This window comes from Oncorhynchus mykiss, chromosome 18 (genome assembly GCF_013265735.2).
Source record: "Oncorhynchus mykiss isolate Arlee chromosome 18, USDA_OmykA_1.1, whole genome shotgun sequence".
NCBI lineage: Eukaryota > Metazoa > Chordata > Actinopteri > Salmoniformes > Salmonidae > Oncorhynchus > Oncorhynchus mykiss.
In genome coordinates, this window is record NC_048582.1 from 25075038 (window position 1) to 25098792 (window position 23755).

The 23755-nt window shown below is 42.4% G+C and overlaps 1 protein-coding gene across 3 annotated transcripts; it reads left to right on the forward strand.

The window, feature by feature from the left end:
• The first annotated feature begins 662 nt into the window (after positions 1-662).
• LOC110495894 (cAMP-dependent protein kinase catalytic subunit PRKX) lies at positions 663-22313 on the forward strand. Of its 3 annotated transcripts, XR_002469486.2 has the most exons (9): positions 1106-1898; positions 5272-5440; positions 6993-7256; positions 9247-9366; positions 15345-15440; positions 18369-18426; positions 19469-19644; positions 19967-20044; positions 20247-20264. XR_002469486.2 is itself a non-coding variant. In XM_021571408.2 (8 exons), the coding sequence occupies exons 1-8, from the start codon at positions 766-768 to the stop codon at positions 20370-20372; spliced, it is 915 nt and encodes a 304-aa protein (XP_021427083.1). In that variant the 5' UTR covers positions 663-765; the 3' UTR covers positions 20373-22313. The 3 variants fall into 3 exon arrangements, 2 of the variants coding, with proteins under 2 accessions (XP_021427083.1, XP_021427082.2); XM_021571408.2 differs by lacking the exons at positions 1106-1898; positions 19469-19644 and adding an exon at positions 663-769 and having other exon boundaries at positions 20247-22313; XM_021571407.2 differs by lacking the exon at positions 19469-19644 and having other exon boundaries at positions 1110-1898; positions 20247-22313.
• The last annotated feature ends 1442 nt before the right edge of the window (positions 22314-23755 follow it).

A 23755-nucleotide genomic window follows, 5' to 3' on the forward strand; every position in this document is an offset into this window, starting at 1 on the left:
CTATAAACTTTAGGAAACACAATACTGTATATGGTCTATACTTGACAAGGGTTTTTCCCTTATGGGTGGCACAAATTACGATATGGGGAGGTGAATGGCAGGTATGTGCACATTTATTTGTGTAGTGTTTACTACAGATAAAAAGTGTAGTGTTTTTGCGGACATTACTATAATACTTACTACAGTGTTAATTTTTGCAGATAATACTGTAGTATTTACTATAGTATTCTACGGTATACTACAGTTTACTATATAATTATATAGTTTACTATATAATTATATATAATTATACAGTTTATATATATTATAAACTGTAGTATTCTGTAGTAAACTGTAGTATTCTATAGTAAACTGTATGATCATATATTAAACTGTAATATTCTATAGTAAACTGTAGTATTTATTATGTGGGGGAAAAGTAGGTGCAGACACTTATGGCTCCAATATTACTTGTGGGTAGAGGTGTATCATACATAACTGTGTGTGTGTGTGTGTGTGTGTGTGTGTGTGTGTGTGTGTGTGTGTGTGTGTGTGTGTGTGTGTGTGTGTGTGTGTGTGTGTGTGTGTGTTTGTGTGTGTGCCAACCTGAGCCTAGCCCCTTAGTGTATCATGTGTCAAGTGACAAATCATCTGAGGGCCGGAAACAGCTGTTCTAATTTGGGAATTTTGAGAGTTGGTCATTTCCTTTGAAAATTGAGAAGGCAGTGAGGCACTCCACTAGTCACTCTCCACTCCACACTCAGCATCTCATCCCCACCGCAGTCCATGAGTAAGTAATGCACACCCCATTACTCAGAGCATTCAGGTTTCACTGTGTCAAGGGTTTACAGAGAGAGTGGAGATTAGTTCGCTATCTAAAACCTTGCAATTTGAGATTTAGACTACATTTAGCTAGTGCTGTGTACTTGTACTCTTTACTGTCTGTATCAGTCTAATCTCACAGTGGAAAGCAGACGGTGTTTCATTTGAGTGGCATGTCTTCAAACTAGATGTGGAAAGAACATTTACGGCTGTTTTCCAGCTGTCTGTCAAACGGGTCTCCGCCCCTTTAATCATACCATTGGTTTAATTTGCACATGGGGTGTTTAGTCATTGGTCTGTTTTTTGTCAACACAAAGCATCCCCACTTCTCCCTTGCCCTGTCTGTGTGTTGTTGAACTGGGTGAGGTTCTACTTGCGAACGAAGGAGAGAAGTAAATTATTTAAATGTCTCATGTCTTTCTTGTTAGTCAACTAGCTTCCTAAGACGGAAGTTAAGCTAGCGAGACAACACGAGACCCCCTAACTACTCAAGCGGAGGCTCGTACGGAAACGGGCAGTATGAGTTTGTAGTTTGACATTAGCTAGCTAACGTTGGTCATTCATTCAGATGCGAGGTGTGGGATGGTTTTCTTTTGTGTTTAGCTATATATAGCCTGATAGCTACTCCGTTTGCTATGGCTAGCTAGCTTCTGCATTTGACAGCAGTGACCGCTCGAGCTACATCATGCGATTCCGCATGGATATGATCGTCACCTATTTTCCAGCAATCAAGACAAATAAGATGCTCGCTTGTCCAAGGGAAGTAGCCACATTTGATTTAAAACCGTAGTTGGTATTAGGGAATAAGGCGGACACTAATATTGAGAATTGGCTACTGTAGCCGTCATTGGCTATCTATCCTCGGCGAAACCGGTTTGGTAAAGTGGCTAAAGTGATTGCTAGCATAGCTACATTTGGATGCATACGGAAAATGGCATCAACAAAGGCAAAGGTTGGGATAATTAATGAAAGCAACTCCATTCGCGAGAGTGCCAAGACCTGCGCGAGCAGTCCCATGTTGTTGGCCGGAGGAGCATCGTTAACATTGAACAACAGGACATACTCACTCGATGACCTGGACACCATTTCCACAGTTGGTAAGTGTAGGCAGCAAGACAGTATGTTACAGTACACACACTGGTGAAACTGGCCTGTCTATCACAGGGCTTCTCACACTATCCAGGCATATCAACTAGGCTATAGGGCATAAGCTACTACTGGTACATGTGTGGCTCGTGCAGAACAGCACAAGCAATGAAAGCCAAGGCGACTATGTGATCAGCCATTTCATGGAATATGACATGGGGATATGCTGACCATGAAACATCATTCAACTCTTGAGTCAGAAGATAGCTGTCATGACTGTTCGCTCTGCTACTTAATCTGTCAACCGGAAGTGGACAAGGACGTTCTCGGTTTCAGTCAAGCTCTGGCCCGCTCTGTGGCCAATCATTGAGGAATTCATGATCCCACACAGTTGCTGGGATGGTCAACATTTTCTTGACATGGCATTAGAGAAAATATCTGTGTGCATCTCAGGGATCAAGAAGGATTAATCGTTTCATTGCACACGTGGAATAACCAGCTTGAGAATTGAAAGCTTAATGGAGGAAACTCTTACTTTCCTTATCAGACTTTTGCTACATTGAAACCCTTTGCACGAGTTTAGAGAGGATGAGTATATCTTTTTTTTTTTTGTAAAAAGGAACTAGCTATATTAGTGAGGTGTCAGATGTTCCTGTTGTTATTGTGAGCAGTGCCCTGTGAATGTCAAAGTTCATGTTTGGTTCTGCTCACTCTTGTCTGGGCATGTAAGTCCTTTCACTGCATGGGTAATGTGTCAGCAGACTCAGCTGTTGAACTGTGTTTTTTTTTCACATGGGTGGAGTCCACTCTGTGGTGAGTCTAATGCCAGAAACCAAGAACGTTAAAACAACATGCACTACTTCAAGACTGAACACAGGCTTCTGATCACGAAAACCACTTAGTCTTTTACAGCGCTCTCATATTTGATTCATGACGAGGAGGACACTTGGCTAATAGAGAATTCCCATCTCATTCAAAGCCCACGTGATCAGGGAAAGCATGAAGCTTAAAATCCCAAGATAAAATCATCCAATATGCAAAACCTTTTGTTAGATGATGATGAGAGGGATTTACTGCTTATGGCAAATCAGTTACATGTCTTGAGGACTGCTTTTGTCTAATGGTCATTGAAATAATGAGGCACCTGGCTCTCACGTGACATTTGAAGCTTACAGGCATTTTGCCCATCTTTCGTGCATATGAAATGTTTTCTGGTGCTGAGGCAAAAAAAATGGTGAGTCCTAAGCCTACATCAAGATACGTGGCCGCTGGCCAAGTGCATTGAGTAGCATCAACAAGCTATGCTCTTATTATTCCACGTCTGGCCTTGTTCCATCAAATATGTAGTGCCATTCAAATCAAATAAAAACACGGGCCTATCTATTTCTGCTCCCACAAATTTAGAACAAGAAACATTCTGTATTCCATTCAAATACATGTAGGCTCGCATCCAACAAACCAAGAATCTGGCCAAATAACACACCGTAGCTGTGAAAATAAGTGTCACTGTTTCTCACTAATTGATTCGATTCAGGTGTGGGGAAAAAAAAATAGGTCAGCTATTTTACCTTTCTTTTCCAAGTTAGCTAGATCTCTGGTTTGTATCCATGAAACATACCTCACGTTGGTGTTGAGAGAAGCATCCATTTTGTGCCATTTGTTATCACATAGCCTAGCTGTTTTTCTTTCTTTTTTTGGAAACACTATTCAGTATTCAGTACACCGTTCAAGTAATCAGTGCAGTATTTGGTGCATATCACCTTGCCTCAGGCGTTGCTCTATTGGAGAGAAAAGGACAAACCAGGCGTGACCTACTTGCAGGGGAAAACCTGTGTCACATGTCCAAAATCATGGGACATTTCTGGTGGTAATCACTCAATTTGATGAAAATAGTATATACATGCACACATCTAAAAATGCAACAGGAGCTACAAAATCAGCGGAAGAAAAATGTCAGTTGCTTCCACAGGAAGATTAGGCTACTTGAGGGAGCAACAAACGGTGATCGGAAAATGACATTTCCATATGTCTTTACTGTGCAGACAGGTAGTAGTCCTAATCTCTCTAGACAGTTGGCTTCTGCGGCAAGGGTTCCTTCTGAATAGAAACAAAATATTGATTGAGCTGTTGCCTAAAGACTACGCACATGTCATTATTAGCTCATTTATATTGAGCAAGGTGCTCAATATAAAATATGCTCTTTTGCTGTTTTTTGTCATTTAGTAGTGCAAGCCTAAAGCCTGCTTGTTTGGAATCTCTAGATAAGTAGTACTAGGCCCATGAGGAGAGGACAAACGTCCATAGAATATCCATCTGATTGTGCTGAGTGTACAAGAACATATCTGCCTTGAGGCAAAATATTACACCAGCAATGTTTTCAGATATAGGAGTGCAGCTGAACTCCGAGTCAAACCTGACCGTTATCCAACCTCTGTCTTATCATATATTGGGACGGCAGGGTAGCCTAGTGGTTAGTGTTGGACTAGTAACCAGAAGGTTGCAAGTTCAAACCCCCGAGCTGTCAAGGTACAAATCTGTCGTTCTACCCCTGAACAGGCAGTTAACCCACTGTTCCTAGGCCGTCATTGAAAATAAGAATTTGTTCTTAACTGACTTATTTAAATAAAGGTAAAACTAAAAAAATATGATGAGTAAAAAGACAAAGAAAGGGTTTGGGCTTTGTTTGTTTGCTTGCTCTTATTAGATTACCATGGAGACTGAGAACAGGGAAGGACAAAGACCCCTTGTACGAGGTAAGCCCAAACGTGCTAGAAGCCAACATTCCATGACTCTATCGGGGGATTGTGAGTCCATCTCTCTGTTTGCTCTGTTTGTCTACTCCCTCCCTCCTTACTCACAGTGAAATATGACTAGACATAGGGTGTTATTTTGTACTCCTCTTGACCTGGAGATGGGAATAGAGAAACAATCTGAATTGTTGACCTGAAATAATGAGCTCAGACTTGTGAAAGAGTGAGAAGACAACTCTAGGAATCTTGGCCAGTTCTTCCAGATTCGACCTCTTTATTTGATGGACGGGTTGAAGACATGTCAGAGATAATTGAATGTCAAAAACATCGCAAATATAGCATTCTGATGTCATGATCTGACATAACCACAGATCAATTCTTGATTATCAAATCAAATTGTATTTGTCACATGTGCCGAATACAACAGGTGTGTAAACCTTACAGTGAAATGCTTACTTACAAGCCCTTAACCAACAATGCAGTATTAAGAAAAATAAGTGTTGAGTAAAAAATAATTGTGGTTGATTTGTTGCAGAAATAATCTGAATTGAATGTTGCTCTATGACATTTGGGTGTGTGTGTGTGACAGAGAACTTAACGCCTTGTCTAATGACTGTTCCTCTCCTTGCTTCAGGCACAGGGACCTTTGGCAGGGTGTTCCTGGTGAAAGACAAGAAGAGCAGGGCGTTCTACGCTCTAAAGGCTATGAAGATCCCTGACGTGATCCGGCTCAAGCAGGAGCAGCACGTCCACAACGAGAAGGAAGTCCTGACCGAAGTCAACCACCCCTTCCTCATCAGACTGTGAGTGTCTGATCACCTCAACACCATCATCAGCCACTGATCTGCTGGAGGTGGATTTAATATACACTACCGTTCAAAAGTTTAGGGTCCCTTAGAAATGTCCTTGTTTTTGAAAGAAAAGCACATATTTTGTCCATTTAAAATAACATCAAATTGATCAGAAATACAGAGTAGACATTGTTAATGTTGTAAATGACTAGTGTAGCTGGAAATGGCTGATTTTTATGGAATATCTACATAGGCGTACAGAGGCCCATTATCAGCAACCATCACCCCTGTTTTCCAATGGCAAGTTGTGTTAGCTAATCAAAGTTGATCATTTTAACAGGTTTATTGACCATTAGAAAACACTTTTGCAATTATGTTAACACAGCTGAAAACTGTTGTTCTGATTAAAGACGCAATAAAACTGGCCTTCTTTAGACTGAGTATCTGGAGCATCAGCATTTGTTGGTTTGATTACAGGCTCAAAATGGACAGAAACAAAGAACTTTCTTCTGAAACTCATCATTCTATTCTTGTTCTGAGAAATGAGGGCTATACAACTCGAGAAATTGCCAAGAAACTGAAGATCTCGTACAACGCTGATTACTACTCCCTTCACAGAACAGCGCAAACAGTCTCTAACCAGAATAGAAAGAGGAGTGGGAGGCTCCGGTGCACAACTGAGCAAGAGGACAAGTACATTAGTGTCTAGTTTGAGAAACAGAAGCCTCACAAGTTCTCAACTGGCAGCTTCATTAAAGAGTACCTGCAAAACATCAAGGCCAGCATTCCACTGTTGACGTTGAGACTGGTGTTTTGCGGGTCCTATTTAATGAAGCTGACAGTTGAGGATTTGTGAGGCACCTGTTTCTCAAACTAGACACTCTAATGTACTTGTCTTCTTGCTCAGTTGTGCAAAAAAATGTTTTCTAATGATCAATTAGCCTTTTAAAATTATAAACTTGGATTAGCTAACAACTTTCCATTGGAAACCAGGGGTGATTGCTGTTGATAATGGGCCTCTGTAAGCCTGTGTAGATATTCCATAAAAAATCTGCCGTTTCCAGCTACAATAGTCAGTTAAAACATTAACCATGTCTACACTGTATTTCTGATCAATTTCATGTTATTTTAATGGACACATTATTTTTTGCTTTTCTTTCAAAAACAAGGACATTTCTAAGTGACCCCAAACTTTTGAACGGTAGTGTATAAATAATACATATGCCATTAAGCAGAAGTATTTTTCCAAAGTGACCTCCCCTACAGTGAGTGTTTACGTTTCTATTATATGTATGTGATTAGGGGTATTGAAAACCCACGACCTTGGTGTTGATTGCACCACGCTCTTACCGACTAAGCCACACAGGGCCACTTTCCACTTGTCCTCTACAACTGTTTTGACAAGGTCCATGCCACATACTATAAGCTGAGCAAACACTGCCCAGACTACCGTGTAGTTTAGCTCTCTACATCCAACCACTGTTACCCGACAAATATTTGTGTTTGAATAGAGTCACCTTGTTCAAATGTACCCGTGTGTTTATTTCCTGTTTATACCTTCCAGGTTCTGGACCCACCACGACGATCGTTTACTCTACATGCTGATGGACTACGTTCCAGGCGGGGAGCTGTTCAGTTACCTCCGTAGCCGCGGGCGCTTCAGCAACACCACGGGCCTCTTCTACTCCACGGAGATTGTGTGTGCCATCGAGTACCTCCACTCCAAAGAGATCGTCTACCGAGACCTGAAGCCGGAGAATATACTGCTGGACAGCGAGGGACACATCCGCCTCACGGACTTCGGCTTCGCTAAGAAGCTCTCGGACAGGTATTGATGTCAAGCCGTAGAGTGCAACTTTGTTGTCTGTCGAAACGGAAATGTCTCTGTGGACTGTGTTATTATATTTCCAGCCTCCCTGAGACCGCGCACACACACACACACACACACACACACACACATACCCAAGAGACTGGAAGCAGCACAGGGTCAGCCGCAGAGCAGCGTCCCAGTATGAGCTGTTCGTCCCCACAGGTATCATTCCATCTGGGAGCAGGTGTACTGCACAGCCAGGACATCCTTAATTGTTAGACACTATTCCCCCTAACAAGTCATAACCAGGATATTATTAGACTGCCATATTAATTGCGGGAGTGAATGCTGTTTGTTTTTCTGTCTCATTATAAGACTATATCACGTTTAGGAATTGTAGCCATACAGACACATTTGCCTGATTGGCACAGTAGGGATATAGATATCCTTCCGGGAGTTGTCATATTACACGGCCATACAATATTCACAGAATGTATGGAGGGGAATCCTCGCTCTAAGACGGAATCCCAAAAAATGCAGAGCTCAGATGAAATTGCCGTTATTTTGTTTTTATATTCGCGTTACAAGCAGCTAGTCCTCTTCGGTAACCTCAGTAGGATTGGAAGGCTGCAGCACTCAGGTTAAAAGAGTTTTGTATCTGCAGTGCAGTAGCGTAGTGATACTGCAGTAGCGCTAGTGTTTTGCAGGGAGCCTCGCTGTACACAAACCTGACCCACTGACATGTAAACAGAATGGACTAAGATTACATTTTCTCTGGCCGGGAGAGTAAAACAGCGTTAGAGTAGATGTGTCTCTGATGTGCAACTTGTGACCCACTTAAAGAAATGGAAGGCAAAAGAAATTGCCTCGAATGCGGCGAGAGTGTGAAGAACAAACGAATGAGCGAGCTGGCTGCCTTGCCACTGGTGTGTGTGTGTGTGTGTGTGTGTGTGTGATCAGTTTAGAAGGTGAAACATTATCACACCACACTGTTGATGCTTCCACAGTGCCACCTAGTGGCACAATAGAATTAACCCGCTTTAGGTTCTAGGATGTGCTCAGAGGTTACCGGTTTATGAGACTAACGTTCCCAGTCGTAGAGCAGCACTCTGTCCAGAGAGTACTCTGAGTCTGAGGTAGGTACTGTATGCCTATCTGATAAAGGTTTCAATGCGACAAAAAAATCTATAATTACAATGCAAGCTGCATTTTCCACATTGCAACCAAAGTGTCCCGTTCTCGTTCACTTCAAAATGTATAATAAAGATGGAAATGAAATCAGGGACCTTGAGCCTGCCCCTTAAACAGAGTAACTATTTGCATACAAATTAACCATCACCACGGCAACTGAACAAGAGTTATTTTCCAGAGGGCCATTTTTTTATAAATGTTTTATTCAGAACATTAGAACATCTGATAAAAATGATAATTTGTTGTGTCTTATTCTGCTCCCCAGTTTAGATTCTCTCCCTGGCCTGATAATAGTGATCCAGGGTTGTATATGTCCTCCATACAGTGTTAATCAGCTGTACTATTGAACCAAAGACATTGATCTACCTATAACACAACCAGAACCAATCCTTCCAGCAAACTAAAGCTCCGTCACTCTGTTGGATCCAAATACCCTCCGATAGTACTGTGAGATCAGGCTACATAGGCTACACTACTACTGACTGAAGGACCAGTCGACTGACAGCTGATACAGGACACTACTATAAAACGGCAGTTTACAAGACTGGGGTTGTCTTTCCCTGTATGTAACAGAAGTCTCCTCTTCTAGGGTGAACTCATTGGAATGTGCAGTGTGTGTGCTGCGTACAGGGTGACCCTTGGGGAAACCTAGGCTTAGAAGGATCATCAGTCAGACATGATTGGACACACAGCCAAAATAAGCGTTGTATGTGTGCGCATGTTCCTGTGTTCTGTTGGTGTAACGTAACATCTAGAATTGAAGTAGTTCAAACTGATATTGTTTCTCTATTGTCTCTTTTGGTGTCTCTCCATCCAGGACGTGGACTCTGTGTGGAACCCCGGAGTACCTGGCCCCAGAGGTCATCCAGAGCAAAGGTCATGGCCGGGCGGTGGACTGGTGGGCCCTGGGGATCCTCATCTTTGAGATGCTGGCTGGGTGAGTAGTAGTGTCCTGTCCTCTGACATGTCATGGGTTTAACTGAATACTGTAATGTCCCCTGACAGGGCAGGGTTCAACACCAGGGGGCCCCAGTCCACCAAAGGACAAGATGAATGTGTGTTAGTAGCAGGGGTTTAACTGAATACTGTAATGTCCCCTGACATGGCAGGGTTCAACACCAGGGGGCCCCAGTCCACCAGAGGACAAGATGACTGGGTGTTAGTAGCAGGGTTTGGGGTCAATTTCATTTATATTCAGAAAGTAAACTAACATTCCATTTCTCCTCATTGATTTTTAATAAAAAATATTGGAATCTGAATTTCAGTTTACTTTCTGAATTGAAATAGACTTGACCCCCTTCTAGTGTAGTAGTATGTATGAAGAGTAGCTATCCTCTATGGACAATTGGCTCTGTCTATGAACATTGGGTAGTATCCAGCAGAATGTCTGTGGCGAGTCAATGGTAAGACAAGTGTGCTGTTATTCGGAGAGTTGACCTCATGAGGTTACATCATTCTGTAGTGGGCTTAATTCCAAGACCAGCCTGCCTTTTGTTTCTGTGATGACAGAGGTGGACGGTCTTAAGGATGAAAGGAAGGTTACAGATTGAAGAAAGGTCAAAGGTAACTTATTCTGACACATTTCCACATGCGTGATCTGTGGAGACCAAGGTTTCATAATAACAAACTCTGGTGCCTTAAAGCTATGCTCTCTCGTCTGAGAACCCCACTCAGTCAGTCATTAATTCAAGGCCTACAGAAGTACTGCTGAAATAGGATTTCTATAGACAGGCCGTAGTTGTACCATAGCTTAACGACGCCTGGTGTGTGTTCCAAATGGCACCCTATTTCCTAAGTAGTGCACTACTTTTGAACAGAATCCTGGTCAAACGTTGTGCACTACATAGGGAATAGGGTGCCATTTGGAACAGAGGCAGTGGTGCTGGGCCATTTAGCTATGGTACATCTGCGGCCTGGTGTCTATAGAAATCCTAATTCAGCAGTACTTCTGTAGAGTACACTGGCCTTGAATGAATGAATGAATAAATGGCTCACTGACTGAGTGGATGTCTGCTAGCAGCATATAGCATCACTCATGTGGCCGGCTGCTCTTCCGCTCCTCTTTAAGACGAGTGCACCAAGTTAAATGATTTGTTCTATATAGCCCAGCCTACACATGAGTTAAGCGCTTGCTTTTTGCTTATAATCCACATGCATTTCTGCAGGCGTCACATAGCCTAGGCCCTACATATTTAGCCTAGTATATGTAGCCTATGTATGCACTCACTGAACTGTGAGTCGATAAGTGTCTGCCAAGTGCCATATTATTAAGCAATAAGGCACGAGGGGGTGTGGTATATAAGGGCTGTTCTTATACACGACGCAACGCGGAGTGCCTGGATACAGCCCGTAGCCATGGTATATTGGCCATATATCACAAACCCCTGAGGTGCCTTATTGCTATTTATAAACTGGTTACGAACGTAATTAAAGCAGTAAAAATTTAATGTTTTGTCATACCTGTGGTATACGCTTCTGATATACCATGGCTGTCAGCCAATCAGCATTCAGGGCTCGAACCACCCGGTTTATAATATTACATAGATAATGCGTTGGCTCATACAATCCATGGAAGCAAGCGAGGAGGGCTCTGATAGCATACTGAACATAACACTATCACAGAGGTTCCCACCAAGGGGTACTAGGACCCCTGAGGGTACTTTGCCTATCCACAGGGGGTACTTGAGAAGACTCAGGAGACCATAGGCCTACTGGTAAAATGGACATGAGGGGGTAAATCAGGGGTACTCCAGCCGAGCAAAATTCAGTTGGTGGTACAGTAACCGAAAAAAGGTTGGGAACCACTCCCTATCATGTGAATTAGGCGCCCCTAGAGGGCACTAGTTATTATGACCTCGGTACAGTACACAGGATGGGTTTGGGTGTGTGTTGTTTGTTTTGCTATGGAAATGTAGCATAGCCCTTGTCCCCAGAGTGGGTCAAAATGTTAAATCTGAGATTTGACTTCATATCTACGCCTTTTGAATAAAATCAAAGTTGATGGGCCTAGAATGTTAATTTTATTAAATATTTTTTTTGTATTTTACATATTGATTAAATCTATATGAATATAGAAACCTGCGACTCGACAAGTGGTAGGGAAGTTGTCAGTGAATCAGAGGTCGTTCTGTACGTGCCTCTTCACCTCACCCTAGTCTTTTCATGTACCCGTGGAGAATTCAGTGGCCTTGGCTTCTAGTGAAGAAAAATGTGACCTTCTCCATAGCATTTGTCACACTGGCCTTTTGAAGTGTGCACACACACTCGGCGCTCCAGGAGACAAAAGCTCCCTTCAGAACAACGCGCCCTAAAGGTTGACTGCCGCGTAACCGTTTTGTCAAAGGTCCTGTAGCTTCCGTAGTGGAAGAATGTAGAGGGGGGCTTCTGAAAGTTACGTGGTGTGGTAGGTTTACGCACTCAGACATCCATCTGCCCCAGGGTCCTGACTTCTGGGAATAGTCATGACGAGGTCACCTGTGCACTTAACTCCACACACACACTCAGTCCAGCCCGCTTGTATCTTACACACACACCCACACACACACCGACACACATAGACAGGCCAGTAGGCTTGTATCATCCTGTATCTAATCCTGCCTGGAGGGGGAGCCTGCCCTCCTCAATGGAAACCTCCCTGTCTTTGTGTGTGGTCCTCCCTCACACTCACATCACAACATCTTATCTGGTCAATGTAGCCTATTCCAGTTCCATGTGAACCGGAAACCGTTTTAATTTCTCGACTTATAATCCTAACTGTTTTTCTACAATATATGGAAGATGGATATTCTTGAGAGTCTTCTTGTCGATTCTTGCTGTAGCTGTGCTAGTTTTAAATCTACTCCTGAACACCTAGGCCTACTCCTACATACGGACTATCCTAACTCCTACTAAATAACACAGAGGCCTACTCCTACATACAGACGATCCTAACTCCTACTGCTAAACATGTTAGTAGTTCCCTGTTTTGATTTATCCTGTTTTCACCGTATCCTCCATCCGCTCCTCTCCCCATCCTCCTCCCTGTGGAATCTTGGCGACACCTCAGGTGTTACGTAAACCGTAGGTTACTGTTGCATAAGAGGAGCCGAGTCTCTAGGCGCTCACTGTCCATCACCGGGGACCTAGACTAATCTACCGGCAGGCTGGCGGGGGTACCTGGGGGAGCGGGGTGGTAGCCTGTGGGGGGGGGGGGGGGGGGGGGGGGGGGGGGGGGGGTAGTCTGCACTTGGCCTCCCTCCCTCTCTCTCTACCATCCAGTAAGAGGAGGAGCCATTAGAACAGCAGCTCTCTGTTGATTCATCCTTTGGCTCCGTTCGTATTCTACCAACGCCCAGACTCTTCCTCCCCCCTCCCTTCTGCTCTGACATTCACTGTAGAGACCTGTCCCTGCTTAAGACATCACATTCCCCTTGGCAACAAGCTTCTCCGAAGGACTTTATTCGGATCTCAGGTCATGACCAAAAAAATCATTACCGGGCATTATTTATCCCTTCCTTATCCTGTTCGTATTAGTCATTTCAGTTTATTGACAGGTTTTGACTGATGCGTGCCGTGGTCACATGATGCAGTTCAACCTTTGATCGTTGGCAATGTGTCTTATCTGGCTTTCGTCTGACCATCTTACTTCAATGAATCTATGACACAATTCTCTCAGGCTTTTTATGTAACAATTGCTTAACACTATGGGCTACCGTATGTTTAAGCTTAAACTCTATTGGACCAGGTTCGCTACTGGAGCAGTACGGAGAAATGAAAACCACACAACTTGAATAATTTAGGAAAAGAATGCCGGCTTGTATAAATAAAAAGAGTTTCAAAAGAATGAATCACCTTGAGTAAATATTGATCTGTGAAATTTGTACGATGAGATCAATATGAATGAAATGCATCAATAGCACAACAGACTTAGATATCGGCCGTACATCCTGCCTATAGTTTACTAGGGCCCACCCAACTCTTATCTTAATCTGAGGGTCACTCAGATTTCATTGTTCAATGGAAAAACAGTAAACATGAATCCACAGAAAAACACAACCCAATTGACAAATACGGACTTATAAACCACTATGACATGGGATCAAATGTGCGTGACTGTGCCTATCAATAAACACCGTAAGGCGTTTTTAAGTGTAGCATGTGCTTATAACAATCCCACTGCAATGTATGATGCAATGATTTCTTGCAAGAAAAATCCTACCACACCATAGTTGGCAGTGCAAATTCGGTGTTCTCCAAGGAAAATGAAATCTTCGCATGCAAATCTTCTTATTGATGTCCTGGGTTCGGGCGGCTCGCCATCCTTGGTGAAAAATGAATCCATAGTCACAAAAAAAAACCTGACCAAATCCTGGCGTCAATCTTTCCCTCAATCCCTTCACAGCTCATTTGTATAAATAAGTTGAGTGTTAATATCCAGTTCTCTCTTTTTAGTTCAGTTTCATACAACTTCTCAACAATTTGAGTTTAGTTTATCTTCCATGGAATGGCGGTAGCTCTTCACATTCCGTTCTAGCTCTCTTTTTTTTAAATCATTTTTTTATGCATGTTGGCGCCAACTGGTGTAGAGCGTGAGGTTAGGAGAGGGACTAAGAGAATATTGAGTTCTGATTGGCTCAAAATAAACTGCTCGTCATGCAGCTTCTGGCAGCTGATTTGTAATAGCTGTCAACTTAAACATATAGCAATATTGTATAATGTGATTGGTTACTGGAATCTCACTGGTAACGATAGGTAATCAACATTAGTTGACCTGCGTTACGTTTGTTTTGTGTTACACATCTAACAGCCTCCAGGCCTCCATTCCACTGGAGGAGGTTTCCGATTCCATTTTGACAGGCTCAGCTCGGCAGCCCCTGTGACAAACTGGTGTGATTATCCGTCTGTCTGCTGCATGTGTAATGCATTTAGCTCGGCTGGCCTGGCCCATTATGTAACGCGGCCTGCACGGTTAATGGCTTGTCCAGGCTGGAGCAGTGCTGGGGAAGCATTCACCATTAAACCATCAAGAGTCACCAGAATGCAGCTGATTGGTCTGAGGAGCTACGGCTCTGTACTGCACAGAGACACGTAGGCGAGTGTGTTCATACATGTGCGCAGACACACACACACACACACACACACAGGGTCAAACGGCACACACCGGTCACCAGATGAGTTATTTAAACTGTAGGGTCATCTCATTTTTAACTCTACTGATGGTTTTTGTCACAAACAAATGTTATGCTTTGTATAGCAAATGTGCCCACTCTGGTCTTGACAGCTGGGCTCTAGTCAACTACTCACAGAGTGCGGGTAGGCAACATAATTATGAGATTGTAATGGACAAAAAAAAGAGATTATTTGTCGAACAGCAGCATCACATCTGTAATCTAAACTGCATGCTTTCCCATGCCGTAGTGGGAGGACATTTCAGCATTTTACATAATTTAGCAGACGCTCTTTAGCCGACGATCCAGAGCGACTTACAGTAGTGAGTGCATACATTTTCATACTGGACCTCTGTGGGAATCGAACCCACAACCCTGCTCTACCAACTGAGCCACACAGGTCCACACCAAATATCACCGTGTGACACTTAAGTTTACTTCAGTATAATGGTTGTCAATATTTGCGCCATAAAAGCATTTCCACTGCCATTTCTCGCTCAATCAATTTTACAGACACATCTTGTATAGCGTATTCTGCTTGGCGGACATTTAGAAAGTTTACCGACAAGTTTGCTGTTTCCATCAAGCCTGTCGTGACATTTTAATCTGACGTACTTGACTCGCAAAAATCTGTTGGATGGAAACCTTATTTTTACACGGTGATTTCATTATTTTTTTTTTGTGTGTGTGTTTGCCAATAGGAGCAAACATTTTGACGGTTGAGGAGCGATGACTGTTTTCTGACATGTTCTTTCATTTTTCCCTCCAGGTACCCACCGTTTTTTGACGACAATCCTTTTGGTATTTATCAGAAGATCCTCGCCGGAAAGCTGGAATTCCCGCGGCATCTGGATTTCTATGTAAAGTAAGTCGTACACACCCAAGCACAGGGGATTGTGGGTGAAATCATGGAGGGAAAGTACCCAAAGTCTACCGCTACCTCGGCACAAATGTATTCCATTATGATACATAATGTACGATAAGCCGTCTTATATCATTTCAACTTGAGAGGAGAATTTATGGAAGTTGTTTTTCACATCACATTTCAATCAGATTTTTAGATTTCGGTCTTGGCAAGCAGGAAACAAAATGTTCCTGAGAGAAGTCTTTCTCCAGACTAATTGGAAACAACCGCATGCACCACCACACACTCTCTACCCATAACAAACCGTGTGTTTTGGAAATGCATTATTGCCAATACTTATGATTAGGACCTGACAATTGGAATTTGTCAGGGGTGCATTGTGAATACCTTTAGTTGTGTATGTGCATCTGGGAATGTACTAAATATATATATTTAACCTATCCCGTGTGTGTGTGTGTGTGAGAGACCGTGTGTGTGAGAGACCGTGTGTGTGAGAGACCGTGTGTGTGTGTGTGAGACCGTGTGTGTGTGTGTGAGACCGTGTGTGAGACCGTGTGTGTGTGTGTGAGACCGTGTGTGTGTGTGTGTGTGAGACCGTGTGTGTGTGTGTGTGTGTGAGACCGTGTGTGTGAGACCGTGTGTGAGACCGTGTGTGTGTGTGTGAGATCGTGTGTGTGCCTGCCCGCGCACGCAGACAAAGGATCTACGTGTGTGTGTGTGCGCGCTAACGGCTGCGTCACACAGCGCAACCATCCTCCCAAACGACCGGGTCAATCTGCCTCCCATGCAGAAGATGAAGAGCTAGCTACGCCTAATGTGGGGTGCGGGCCCTCACTAATGACACACCCTGCTGAGTTGGAACTCGTCCTTTTAAACCCATCAGAACCGTCACACTGCTCCTCAGAACAGCTGGGGGTTGGAGTAATGTGAGGAGATTACCGGCTTTAGGAGGAGAGGGCCTGGGACGCACTCAATCAGCCCTGACACACTGGCCCAACCGGATACCTGGGAGAGGCCACACACACACAGTTTTACCTAACGCACACACACACACACAGTCCCGCTGCTACATAACACACTAACAATAGAGCCCCCAAACACTTAAGCCGTCTATCTTTTGGCCACCAGACTTTTTAAAATATTCCCTCCAGCTATATCACTGTCACTTTGACCCACTCCCATCCATCCATCAGAGTTGCCTGTCTCTGGCTCTGGCTGTGTTTGTCTGTCCATTGCAGTAACTCTTTTCTATCGCCGAGAAGATGAGACGTGTTACAGTATTACTGAACAGGTGTAAGGCCAGCTTATTGTAAAGTTTTATATGCCATTCAAATATGCCATTCTAAATATAATGTATTTAGTAACGTCACTGTGCAGGGCTTTCTGCATAAAAAAGTATTGGGGGGGAGGGGTTTCAGGCCGCCTTAATCCAAACAGAAAGAAAGAAAGATGCAAAGTGTTTTCAGTGTAAACTTAAACGACTAAAACCAGATATAAACTATGAAGAAAAGATAATAGGCCTATGTATTTTTAAATAAGAGAACTGTCGACTAACAATCAACAAAATAAAAACGAGCGAGTCAGGGGAAAATCTAAAAAACAATGCATTCAGGAGTATTTTTTTCATGGCATGGGGCCCCCATTTGATTTTGTTATAATTTTAGAGTCACTCAGATAGCATAAGTCATGGCAAAATGTGTAGATTTGCAGGAAATGTGCTTTAAAACTGCAACAAAACAAAGGATCTCCGCCATAAGGCAAAATATGTAGAATTCAACAAAAATGTTGAATTGGCCACCATTGGCCACGCCCACTGCCACGCTCCTGCCACTCCCACCGCCTAAGCCCCATTTTGATCCAGAAAAAAAGCCATGCTGTGTGGTATATTTCCATAGAAATGTACAGTGACATTGTTTGTCGATTGCATAAGATAGAATTGTCTCAAATTGGGCAGTCAATTGGGGTTAAGGAAAGCTGTATTTCCCCCTCAACCCCTCAATAAGGCAGGCTACATGACCATATTTCTATTTAACCAGGAAAAAAACTGTTGATGTTAGAAATGTCTTTTGTGAGGGAGACCTAGCGAGAGGTCAGCAGGAAGTAGCCAGTGGGTACATACAATTACAATGGTCAGAGTGACATTTTCTTTTAATCAGAGCTTTAAACTCTGATTAAAGTCTTTTGTAGTTTGTTCCAGGACCAAGGAGTATTATAGGAGTCGGGATTGTTTCCCCAATTCAGTCCTTGCCCTAGGAACTGTAAAAGAGGGCACTGAATGAGAGCGGAGGCTGTCGGATTGTGAAGTTGTTGTTTGGGTTTAAGACACTAAAATGCCGACTGTCAATATTCGGCTAGTATATTTACGTCTGTGCTGGCGTCTCGTTGGTTGTACTATATACGTCAGCTTTATTGAAAGCTCACTCTGTCGGCGCCGGCCGCATATCATCGGAAAACTTACACTGACATTTTAAAGACAAATTCATCCCTAAAGTATGCCTACTCCAGCATCTTCATAGTTGTGAAAAGTTTCACTTTAAAACCTGTCACTTTCCCTCAATTAAAAGAGAGGGAGGGAAAGAACAAGAGCGAGAGAGATGTTTCTGTTTGGATGCAATATATATATATATATACACACACACACACACACACACACACACACACACAGGATGGACCGCTCTGTTACCCCATGGCACCTTTATGAGTCCGTCAGGTTATCTGTTGTTCCAATGGCCAAGCTCATCCATCTTGTTGTCAGCTTTTGGATGGAAATGGACTTCTTGGCTTCTGACTGAAACTGCAGACATGCAGTAGATCTGCTGTCTGAACACACACACACACACACACACACACACACTGCTGTCTGGAGATAGATTGTTAGTGTGAAGTCATTGTAACTCTCTACCTGACTGTCTTTCTATTGTTTTCCAGAGATCTCATCAAGAAGTTCCTCGTCATTGACCGAGCCAGGAGGTTAGGCAATATGAAGGTGAGTTTCAAGATCAAATCACTATTGGGATTTGATTTCAGAAAGGTTTATTATCCCAAGCTATACTAAAACGTTACGTGAGAACAGATACACAGTACTACTTAAACAGAATTTCAAGTGTTTTGTTCACTCGGCAGGTTGTGGAGTGAGAATTCTGCAGTTTGACGTCACCCTCTCAACACTGAGACGGAAAAGGTCTAGGAAGTGACTGAATGTCTGCATTTGGTTCCAATTAGCTGGATACATAGAGGAAGTTGTTGTAGAGGTAGTTTGCACCGTTATAGGGGTGGGAGGGGGTGGCAGGGGTTTAGGGTGGATCACAGAAAAACGCATTTCCCCTTCCTATGCACTGTCAGTTTAGTAGTTAATCACATTGGGTGTCGGTTCATTACTTAGTCCTGCCATTTCAGCATGACTGTGCATTCTATGCAAATATTAATTACATCTTGCTGTTAGCCAGGATGTCCACTGTAGTAGTAGGAGTGAAGCCAGTATGCACAAGCCATCTGCACAGGAAATGTATAGGAGGCAACAGAGAAGCTGTGTTTGCACAGTGAGAAATGGATACTCCCTTCGCAATGAACACGGTCTCTTGGTAACGCCATATTTCCTTTTATAGTGCACTGCCTTTGAACAGGGCCCATAGGGCTCTGGTTGAAAGTAGTGCACTATGTCGGGAATAGGGTTCCATTTGGGACGCTGTGTCACTCAGTGGCGTGATCTGTAATTCCTCTTGTGTGAAATAATGTATTTTTACACCACTGTGATGAATTGGCTCTCCCGTCATAACAGGAGGGATTTTATTTCTTGAACTGCACAATGCTGCCCATACTACGAGACACTGAGCGGTCCAAAGTAGACGCCATGCACATCTTTAACTCTCATGGCGAACTGATTGTTCCTTGATTGCTTGCCACCGTTGTGTGCAGTGTGTGTGTGTGCCTCAGGAACACTGCAGGCCTGGTTTGTACTCATCCACCTAAGATGGAAAGAACCTAAGGCGTGAAAGAAAAAAACAACAACTTGTATTTATCTGTTTCAGACTTCTAGTCCCTGTAGTCCACCGCCATTTTATGATTCATTCATTGGAATCGTGCATGTGTCTGGCACTGACGTTCAATCGAAGGATGATGTCTGAGTGTTTTGAATTACACCGTTCAAAGGCATGAGAGTCAATGGGGGAGTATATGAAGGCTCTTTTCAATAAAACAACTGTTGGTAAGCACAATGATTAAATAAACATAATTCAGCACACAGTCTGTTATTGACTTGTGCCTCAAAGGGTTTTCTGGGGAAAATGTGCTAGTTAGCTGACTAGCTAGCTGACTCATGGAGTGGTCTAGCCACACACTCCCAGTATACCGGGTGAATCACCACAGACACCACAAAGTGTTTAGAAGGAACGAAGTGTTTTGCTCTAATTATTCTTATTTCAAACTGTTTATTCCGGACGAGAGAAATACTTTATTTATCCTGATTCCAGATTGTGTCGAATAGACCGCCCACAGACGGCTCTGATGCACAGTGTCTTCTCTTGCAGAACGGAGCAGACGATGTGAAAAAGCACAGATGGTTCAAGTCTATAGACTGGGATGGTGTACCTCTGAGAAAACTGAAGGTCTGTCACGTTGGCGATATTACACCCACAATCATCCAGACACATCAATGGGAACACTCGTAAAACACGTACACTTTATTTTCAGCATATACTGTTTTCATTAAACTCACCATTTTAGAGTTGATATACTTTTTTTTAAACACCTGCTTTTTTTTTAACTCTTTTTGATGTATTCATCGTCACATTATTTTTGTTCCCTCAGCCACCCATAGTTCCCAAGGTGTCCCACGAAGGTGACACGTCTAACTTTGATGCCTACCCCGAGGAAGAGTGGAAGAAAGATGCACCTGTGCCAGCAAAGGATTTAGAAATCTTCAAGAACTTCTAAAAAATAAAAAATAAATTTAAAAGGCGGAAGTAACGACAGAAATACTTCGAGAACATATAGGTCTTGTAGAGAAAGACTCGAGAACGTTTAGATCTTGGAAAAGGTGAGTCAAACTTCTAGATGTTGAAAAAAATATATATAGAAAGACTTCTGGATCTTGCTGAATAACAGAAGGACTGGTAAATCATCTGAGATATCACCATTGTATGGTCAGCAAGATAACTTCTAAGCTTCCAAGTCCCAGAACTTTATCTTGCTTGAAGACATTGAAGTGGTCCACATAGGGTGGAAGAGCAGGAGAGAATTTACCTAAAAATAACTAAAAGCGTCATCATATCACCACACTATTTATCTATCATTAATTTATTTTTGTTTGAAAAAGTTATTTTCCACTTAACTAAAACCTCAATCCTCAGTCCTCAGTTTCTTTGTTTCTCTGAGCCTTCTCCTGTTATGCAACAATAAAATGATGGTCCTCTTTGAACCAAAGGACATTGTTACTGAAATGAATATGTTTAAAATGCAATAATCAGGAATTTTTATATTTTGTTGGGCCAAGAAGGTTCCAGTTTTCTTTGTTGGAACTTGTGGGACTCAACCAACCGAGCAAAGCTTATGATCCAAAAATGATCACGCATACAGTAGACTCAGTATTGAGCTGTACAGTAAATGGAATTTACATGTGTGGTTACTACATCCTTACTTAGTAGATTGTACTGGATATTTGTCAATGAGAAAGTAGCAAACTTGTACAGGAACATACTACAATATCATGCCAAGCAAGCTTTGTAATATCATTTTATTGACTGGCCGCTAGTCAAATAGGCTGTTAAACTTGTCATTTTGAGCTGTAAGTACTTGGCTATCTATCGGCCAGTGCATGTGTGCATCAAGGCCAGACCAGAAAGCACTTGTAAAAGGTGCCTTTGGATGTGACATACTGTATGTCTTCTTCTTTTCTCCTGACAAGCGAGTGGTACTTTTTCCAACTTTATTTATATCACACACACTGTTTATACTTGTGCTGTTGAAAACGTTGACTGTTAATAATGATATACGTGGAATAATTGTTGTGTGGAAGAAGTGTAGCTAGCTGCTATATGTGGAATTGGGTTTTCTCCCATCTTTTTCTTCCCTCCACTTTGTTCTATTTTGCTGTTCACTCAATAACAAGAAATGTCCCTGTATATTGACTGGTATGTCTATCTTTCTCTAGGTCTCTGTCACGTACTATAAAGAACTGTAGAATACATCTCCAGCTGGTTTCATGTATAGCCAAGCAGGAAGTTGGCTTCAGGCAGCCAATAAACTTTTGTCTTCTCTCCACCAATCATATCACTGGCCAGTAGAAAGCACGTCATGACTAGGATGCATCATAGTACAATCACAAACTGTCTCTCACACTTACTTAGTAACACTTAAGTCATTTGTGTCCCTTTTTAGTAAACTTAAATTATTTGAATTGAACAATTTGATTGCTTGTATATAATGTTTTATGTAGTTTTCTTAACCAATTATGAAACAATACTCAGTGTGAGTTTACACCAAACGGACCGAATAATTAGGACTTTTGGTCAATGCGTGCATTGTTTCTTTGCATCTTTTTGTTGTGTATCTTAGGGAATTTGCTTTACAATCCTCAGCCTTTTGCCTTTTTTTAAGATGTTTATGTATTAGCAAAAAGAAAACGAATATGAAAGAAGAAATACTGTACTTTTAGGTCAATACAAGCAAATGATATTTTATACCCAATACCATTTTACCAATGCCTTTTGTCAAAGTGTATAGATTTTTTTTTATTATTATTTAACAGCCTACCTTACAAACTTTGTATGGCCTTTTCATATTGTTAATGTTGCAGTACTGTATTTAACTTCTTGAGATACTGTTTAAAAGATCCACACAACCAGGATTAAAAACACCTCCTATCCATTGACTCAACAACCGATTCTCTTTCCTCTCCGAAGTGTGGTTGTAATATATTGTAATGTATTAATAGCAATTGCAATAGTTCGCTTTCTGATAGGCTAGGTATAATTGTCTCCATATTGCTTACATCTATGTAATTGTTTCAGATGTAATCGTTTCAGATGTATCAGAGTACTTGTGGTGGTAGGAGCCAGGGTTAGATTTGTAATTCAGAATAGGATGTGATTATCTATTTCCACAATGGTTTTGTATATACTGTAGGTGATGTGACTGACGGTTGTCTGGTTGGCCAAACACTATTAAGAGTATCATTAACCTTTAATCTTCTCTATGATTCAATAGCTCTTAGCTGGCCTTAGAAGTATTAGCTACCACTATTTCAAGTCATCAGACAAATTTGCTTTCGGAGTGTTTCAGTCGGTTGGTAATTTGTCTACAAGTTCACCGGCCTAGTCTGTATCTACACAACATTGTATTTGAGTTGTGTGTGTGTGCATGAACACTTTAAACCGCACAGCAGTCATCGATTTAGGAGCTTCATTATCCCCTCTCTTAAAGGCTCTCATTCATCCAAATGAATCTAAAAGGTATAATTTCAAGAAAGTAATTAGTGTTAACAGTGGAAAGTGACTCGTGTTGTCTGGACCTTGTGTTGCTTGACATCCAAGGCTGCTCCAGAGACGCATAGCAGAGTGGAGCAGCCTCGGTAATAACCGACTAATGTATCCCTTATGATCAGAGAGACTACACTGAGACTCCGCGGCTGTTTTTCAAATGGCGCTCTATTCCCTATATAGCGCACTACTTTTCATCAGGGCCCATAGGGCTTGGGTCAGGAGTAGTGAACTATATAGAGAATAGGGTGCCAGTTGAGAGACTGACATACTTTCCCTGACATCCCAGGAAAATGTGTGTTCCTCAGTGAATATCACATCTTCTACCCGCTGCACAGTGCAGCTCATGTCCTGTTATTTTCTTTAATGGACGTGGATGTGAAGGTGTTTGTACATCTGTGTTTACCATTTATGTTTCTGTGTTCAGCAGATGCTAACGGTGACTCATGTTTGACTGGGGAGAGGGGATCCAGTCAACCACAGCGATTCAACCATATCACAGTCTTACCATAGACACCCATAAGGCATTGAAGGAAATTAACTCTGAATCATTCCTCATTACGAATGATTGAGAACAAGTTAATTGAATTAAACCCTTATAAAAACGATGACATTCCGAAAATTCTAATTCAAGCCTTAGGACAAGAAGTGCTGTGAGGTACCTCTGCTCTGTCATTGATACAATGCTAGAGCCCTAACAACACACTTTAGCGTTAACCTCTCACCTCCGGGCGGTCGTAAACAGGAGCCCCGCCTGGACGCCTGACCACCAAGTAAAAGACTAGAGTCTCCTCAAGAGCATCCCCCACCCACCCCTTAATGACAAGCAGAGGTCCTTCC

Excerpts from the sequence above, each read along its gene's own strand:
- LOC110495894 (XM_021571407.2), top strand. The coding sequence starts at position 1,733 with ATGGCATCAACAAAGGCAAAGGTTGGGATAATTAATGAAAGCAACTCC. Across the intron at positions 5,441-6,992 it reads CACCCCTTCCTCATCAGACT|GTTCTGGACCCACCACGACG; the intron begins GTGAGTGTCTGA and ends TATACCTTCCAG. Across the intron at positions 15,441-18,368 it reads CATCTGGATTTCTATGTAAA|AGATCTCATCAAGAAGTTCC; the intron begins GTAAGTCGTACA and ends ATTGTTTTCCAG.